This window comes from Xyrauchen texanus, chromosome 25, assembly GCF_025860055.1.
Source record: "Xyrauchen texanus isolate HMW12.3.18 chromosome 25, RBS_HiC_50CHRs, whole genome shotgun sequence".
In the NCBI taxonomy this organism is placed as follows: Eukaryota; Metazoa; Chordata; class Actinopteri; order Cypriniformes; family Catostomidae; genus Xyrauchen; species Xyrauchen texanus.
Window position 1 is genome coordinate 746,588 of NC_068300.1, and position 7,500 is coordinate 754,087.

At 43.0% G+C, this 7,500-nt stretch overlaps 1 protein-coding gene across 1 annotated transcript in view; it reads right to left on the bottom strand.

Moving 5' to 3' along the window:
- Positions 1-5,915, bottom strand: part of LOC127618775 (TSC22 domain family protein 4-like) — a 28,535-nt gene extending 22,620 nt beyond the window's left edge. The window contains exons 1-2 of the mRNA XM_052091414.1: positions 3,460-5,915; positions 1,131-1,288 (exon numbers count right to left, since the gene is read on the bottom strand). Of these exons, the coding sequence (XP_051947374.1) occupies positions 1,131-1,288; positions 3,460-4,206 (905 nt within the window). The 5' untranslated portion in view covers positions 4,207-5,915. The remainder of the gene's footprint in view (positions 1-1,130; positions 1,289-3,459) is intronic.
- Between the last annotated feature and the right edge of the window lie 1,585 nt (positions 5,916-7,500).

Here is a 7,500-nt window from a genome sequence, read left to right on the forward strand (position 1 = left end):
GATACCGATAACTAAGATGCTGGGAAAGGACAATGGACGATTAATCGGCCGATAGATTTTAAATCAATTTATTGAATGAAAAAATAATAATCTTATTCTTTCTTATTTTTATTCCAAAAAGCAACTATCGGCACAGATTAATCGGTAAAACCGATATATCAGTATATCTCTAATTGTACACACACAACATGGTCGCTGTGTGTGATGCAAGAACATTTTTATTTTGTTATTTTCTTGAAATCTTTCACGATATACACACATTTATGAAAAGTGATAAAAAAAAAGCAATAAAAACTAATATATGTATAAATATATTACAGGTCAACCGATAGTGGCTTTTGCCGATACCGATAACTAAGATGCTGGGAAAGGACAATAACGATTAATTGGGCGCTAATTTTTTACAATTTTAAAATCGATAGAATGTAAAAATAATAATCATATTCTTTCTTTATTATGGCAGATAACCGATAGTTCCAAAAAAAGCAACTACCGACACAGATTAATCGGTAAAACCGATATATCGGTCTGCCTCTAATTGTACAAACACAACATGCTGTGAGTGATGCAAGAACATTTTTATTTTATTAATTTTCTTTAAATCTTTCACGATATAAACACATTTATGAAAAGTGATAAAAAAAAGCAATAAAAAACTTATATATGTATAAATATATTACAGGTCAACCGATAGTAGCTTTTGCCGATACCGATAACTAAGATGCTGGGAAAGGACAATGGACGATTAATCGGTCGATAGATTTTAAATCAATTTATAGAATGTAAAAAAGATATAATCTTATTCTTTCTTATTTTTGTTCCAAAAAGCAACTATCGGTACCGATTAATCGGTAAAACCGATATATCGATCTGCCTCTAATGGAAACATGCAGTTATTCGCATTTGTCCAATTTTTCATAATGCACTTAAAATAATATTTGGATGGGAAAAGAGCAGCGCAAACATCTTTTGTGTTCCACAGAATGAATTAAGTCATATGGGTTTGGTACGACATGAAGGTGAGTAAACGATGACAGAATTATCATGATTCCTGTAAATATGACACACTCTTATAAACACTCTTTTGCTTAGATGATGTCACTGTAAGATAAACAGAGGTTTCGTCTCACCCATCGTCTCCCATGAGCTCAAACGCCCGGCCCATGCCGAACATGGACTGTGCCAGCGCGAGGGCAGATGGAGTCTGAATGGCCGCGAGTCCCATGTGGAAGGGGCTGTCCTGACTCAGTGGTCCGGGCGATGCCGGCTGTGAGCGGGTGGTGCGGAGCTGAAGAAACACAACACAACACAGATAGTTCAGATAGTGAGTGACTGGATATTGCATTGGGATATGGGTCAAAGGTCAGGTCATGATATATCTCCAGAGTTTCTAATGGTGTCCATTGATTGGCGAATATTTCCTGACTTATGCGAAGCTGTTGCAGATTACCATTAACCGTTTGTGTGTCTCTTCTGCGGGGTCGTCATCACTCCGTGTCTGACTCCTATGCGGTTCATGTATAACTCCCTATAAATGTAACAATGTAACAATATTGAATCTACTCTTCTAGAATGTCTGTTTGGTTGAAATGACGACGCCTTTGATTGAAATCTTCTGAGAGCAAATATATAATTTCTAGATATATATCGAATAGGCTGAACAACATTGAGATCTAGCCTAATATTTGCAGCCATATCACTTATATCACTTGTGAAATGTTAAGAAGTTTTTACGCACTTCCTGTTTAAGCCCTGCCCACATTTACGGGTTAGGTTATGTAAACTTTTTATGAATGGAATATATGAATATACACCAAGAAAGATGTTCCTTGTGCTATTGCTAATCTATTTTACCATAAGCAAAGAACAATAAATGTAGAAATACACTATTATTAAGAACTAGACGCTGAATCCAGGGCGTGCTGAGTGACTCCAGCCAGGTCTCCATAGCAACCAAATTGGCCCGGTTGCTAGGGAGGGTAGAGTCACATGGGGTAACCAAATTGGCCCGGTTGCTATTGAGGGTAGAGTCACATGGGGTAACCAAATTAGCCCGGTTGCTAGGGAGGGTAGAGTCACGTGGGGTAACCAAATTGGCCCGGTTGCTAGGGAGGGTAGAGTCACTTGGGGTAACCAAACTGGCCCGGTTGCTAGGGAGGGTAGAGTCACGTGGGGTAACCAAATTGGCCCAGTTGCTAGGAAGGGTAGAGTCACGTGGGGTAACCAAATTGGCCTGGTTGCTAGGGAGGGTAGAGTCAAATGGGGTAACCAAATTGGCCCGGTTGCTAGGGAGGGTAAAGTCAAATGGGGTAACCACATTGGCCCGGTTGCTAGGGAGGATAGAGTCAAATGGGGTAACCACATTGGCCCGGTTGCTAGGGAGGGTAGAGTCAAATGGAGTAACCACATTGGACCGGTTGCTAGGGAGGGTAGAGTCAAATGGGGTAACCACATTGGCCCGGTTGCTAGGGAGGGTAGAGTCACATGGGGTAATCACATTGGCCCGGTTGCTAGGGAGAGTAGAGTCACATGGGGTAACCAAATTGGCCCAGTTGCTAGGGAGGGTAGAGTCAAATGGGGTAACCACATTGGCCCGGTTGCTAGGGAGGGTAGAGTCAAATGGGGTAACCACATTGGCCCGGTTGCTAGGGAGGGTAGAGTCACATGGGGTAACCAAATTGGCCCGGTTGCTAGGGAGGGTAGAGTCACATGGGGTAACCAAATTGGCCCGGTTGCTAGGGAGGGTAGAGTCACATGGGGTAACCAAATTGGCCTGGTTGCTAGGGAGGGTAGAGTCACATGGGGTAACCAAATTGGCCCGGTTGCTAGGGAGGGTAGAGTCACATGGGGTAACCACATTGGCCCGGTTGCTAGGGAGGGTAGAGTCACATGGGGTAACCAAATTGGCCCGGTTGCTAGGGAGGGTAGAGTCACATGGGGTAACCAAATTGGCCTGGTTGCTAGGGAGGGTAGAGTCATGTGGGATGTTTCCAAGGATGGCACTGTTTTAATGAAACACTTTGGATATATAGTACCTGTTTTATAGAGCAAAAGGGCACTCCAGTCCATGTAATGTTGAGAATATACTCTATATATTTACAATATATCACATTTCTAACTGTACTGTTTAAGTTTTATCACATCTATGACATCTTTCGATGACCTCAAATATTAGTACTCCTCCCTATGTGTCAATAAGCAACCCAGAAACATGTTTACAGTTAACATGTTTACAATGGCAGTCTATGGGGCAACTGTACCAGCGGGTTTAAAAGCAGAAATGTGACGCTTGTATTGTAGTTTAAGCACCTTCATGAGTGTATAAATGTTTATTATATGAGATATAAAGTGTCTAAATCATCATTCTGCAGCGGGACGTCTTTTCAAAGTACAGACACTAGACGTAAACAATATATTTCTGTGTAAAGTAATATACAACTCCAGGATTGATGCATTTACCTTGCCATCGGCATCCACGTCGAGGCGCAGCGGGGCGGGTATGTTGCGTGTGCGGGGCGTGGTTGGCACATGTCCGGACGTGACCAGCAGCGAGTCGTGTGGTATGTGGGCGTGTGTGGGTGAGGGCGGGCCGCTGTGGGCCGTTTCTGCCCTGCATTGGGCGAGCAGGTGGGTGGTGCCCTGCGAGTGTACCAGGTGACCTGAGTGCAGCCCCCGCAACCCCAACGGCATAAGTCCGCAGGCTCCGCCCACAGTTCCTTCGGCCCCGCCCAGACCCACCGTCTCCAAGGACTCCAGCGAATGGGCGTGTCTCATGCTGTCAAGCACTCGGCGGAGTCCCCGTTCCTCGACTTCCCGCTCCATGACGTCCAGACAAGTCCAGCGGCCGCGTTTGTACGGCTCGCCCAACCCCTGGTCCAAACGCACCACGCGGAACCGCGACGCCCCGCCGGCGTCCAACGATCTCTGCTTCCTGGCTGTGACGGGCGTGGTCGGCTGACTGCAGCTTTGTTGCGTCTGGAGGACGGGGCGAAGGGAGGGGCCATTGGATATTATTTGAGTGGGCGAGGCCGTTTGGCTACGAGGGCTCCGCCCATGGGCGGTGTTTCGGAGAGGGGAGGTGGGAGTGGGCGTGGCTCTTTCCGCAGAAGCGGTTCCTTTAGGAGAGAGACTCTCGCCAGAGCCCTGATTATAGTCTGACGTCACGCTAGTGATTTGAAAGCCACTCCGTTTCCTTCCACCGCTCATCCTGGACAGAGTGCTCGCGAGCGTGCTCAAGTGTGTGTCCGTTTGACGTTATGCCCGGGCACTGGAAACTTGATCTTTGTTCATTCCTTCACAGTTGGGCAGAAAAGAGCACAAGAACCCACAGAGCTCAAAACACTTTGAGTTATTCTAGAGTGCTTTCGCACAGATCACATAAATCATATTCGCCGTCCTCAGGTAAACCCTCAGGTATGTGACTGAATCTCTCGAAACCAAACAGTAAAACCAATCACATCTGTTCTAGTGTACTTGGCACCGGGACGTCTCTGCCTTTGGCTGTTTACAGTGCGACTGCTGCCAGAACGGTAACAAGAGCAGATTTCAGTCCAGCTGTTGCGCAAGTCTTGGCTCTTATGGCCGTTTCCTCTCGCAGACGTGCAGTTTGTCGTTTCTCACTTAACTTATCTGAAGATCACACGAGCTTCCTCATGAGGACTGTAGAAGCGAGAAGTTTAAGTTCTGCTACTGTCTGTGGATGCTTTTGAGCAGAGAATGAATGTCAACTTTGGCATAAAGACTCAAATAGTGCCAGAATATTCTGTCACTTGCGTTTAATCATAGTTTAAGTGTTACACTCCTGGTTGCACGTTTGATTTAAACTGAAATAACCATTAAAATTGGATCATGTTGAGATCTTTGTGCATAAACTCAAATGAAGGTTCGGCTTTAAGAGTAAAATGTGAATATTTAAGTATTATAGCCCTGGCTGCATATTTTAATCGAATTAAAACTGGATCAAGCTTTTAATCTTGATTTAAATCTGGATGAAGCGCTGCAATTTTGCATAACAAATATTAATTGTTGCGAAACTCGCTGCAATTTAAATCTGACTGAATTATAAATGGATCAAAATTTTCAAATTTTTGTATTTTATAAAAGTTTTATATTAATCTGTAAAATTTGCATAAAGTGAAAATATAAATGTTTAATTCGAATTAAAACTGGATCAAGCCTTTAATCTTGAAGTAAAACTGGATCAAGCGGAAAAGTGCGGCAATTCAACATCACGCGTTCACGCCGCCATGACGTCACAGGCCCCGCCGTGAACGTGCGCGCTCTTCTGTCGCTTCAAGCGAATACCCGCACGAGTGCGCGCAGAAACACAAGCATTGCACAACACTGTTGCAGACCTAACCCTTTACATTTACACTAATCCAACGAATCAGGGCGGTTATATTTCAAAGAACCACTAAAATAAGAGGAATCTGTGCCAAACAGATTTATGGACCCGGGATTAGATTGGCGTCCAACTGAAATGTGAAACAGGACCAAAGTGGAGTCTGAAACAGTCAGTAATGTCATAAAAAAAGTAACTACAGATTTTGTGAACTTTCACACAGAAAAACAAAAACACTTCGAATGTTGCGTCAACACCCAAAAAACCTCCAGAGGGAGAGAATATTCCTATCATCTGAAACCAGACAATCCCAGAGAATCCCGTCAGAGTCCAGAGGTTTGATTCGGATTGATAATCCACACCCGAGCAGATGCGTTATTCTCCATCAGATCAGCAGCACAATCATGTGCAAATGTCGCCTCTTCATTTCTCACTTCCCGCAACTTTTTGTCGAGTTCATCGCTGAACGCCGCAGTCTCGGTGGTTTTGCGCTGGTCTGTGACACTAATGAACTTACATTTGAAGCTTAATTCTCCTCCAACGAAACTGTTGACAACTTTCCATCACCCGGAAGTTCCGCCTCCGCTGCAACAGACGAGTCATACTATGGCGAAGGCATGACTCATGAATATTAATGAACAACGTGACTGAACGCTCCACGGAGTTAACCAATTAAAGTCGGCAGTGCTTAATTAATATTCATGAGCAAACCCTTCGCCGTAGTATGATGCGTAACGTCGCTCACCGACCGGAGACAGACGCAAATCCGAAACTTCACTCATAAATCAAGTAAATGTAACATTAGTCCTGTTGATGCAAATTCACACATCGCTCACACACGTTTGAATCGGCAAGTAAAGATGAAAACAGTACTATTTAATGAGTTTAAACGTTATTCAGGTTCAGAACGCAATCTACCAAGCATTTAAAGGGACAGTTCACCCAAACATGGAGATTCTGTCATCATTTACTCACCCTCATGCCATTCCAGATGTGTGACTTACTTTCTTCTGCAGAACACAAATGAAGACTTTTAGTAGGATATCTCAGCTCTGTAGGTCCATACAGTGCAAGTGAATGGTGGCCAGAACTTTGAAGCTAAAAAAAAAGCACATAAATGCAGCATAAAAGTAATTCAGTGGTTTAATCCATGTATTCAGAAGTGATTTGATAGATGTGGATGAGAAACAGATCAATATTTAAGTCCTTTTTTTTACACTTTTACATCTGAAAGTAAAAAGTGGTGCCTGTTTAGATCCACCTTCGAATCTGAAAGTGAAAGTGGAGATTTACAGGGAAAAAATAAAAAAGTTTCTCACCCACACCGATCATATCACTTCTGAAGACATGGATTAAACCACTGGAGTCTTATGGATTACTTTTATGCTGCCTTTATGTGCTTTTGGAGCTTCAAAGTTCTGGTCACCATTCACTTGCATTGTATGGAGCTACAGAGCTGAAATATTCTTCTCAAAATCTTCATGTGTGTTCTGCAGAAGACAGTCATACACATCTGGGATGACACGAGGGTGAGTAAATGATGACAGAATTGTAATTTTAGAGTGTACTGTCCCTTTAAATAAATGTACATGTTTGAGTAATGATAATAAAACATTTAAATCACCTGAAAATGTCGAAGTTGTCAGTGTAGTTCTGCTTTTTAGATGTAACAATACTCTCCACAAACAAACATTAAACACAAACAAACAATTATGAACTGGTACCAAATTATTTATTTTCCTATTTTCGAACACCAGAGTGGATAAAAGCCCCGATTATTTTACATTCCTCGATAAAATCAAAATCAAAACCCCTACCGATTACAATTTCTCCACAATATTGCAATTAAAATGCTTAAATTCAGTACCTGATACCTTGTCATGTAGTAAAAGTAGCAAGAAAACACACATTTGTGCTAATTAAGGCAGTAAAATCAGTCTGCGCACATCCTCATCGAAACTGTGGATCAATATCAGGTATGACGGTTGATCGTTTAGTTTACACTTTATATCACAAACCAATTCATCCAGTCACATATTCACCAACAACTCAGTAGTGTCAGGAAACACACACACACACACACAGGTCAAATAAAGTTGAGATGTTTGTCTTCACACACGCGCGCGCGCGCACACACACACTCTCACACTCACACTCAG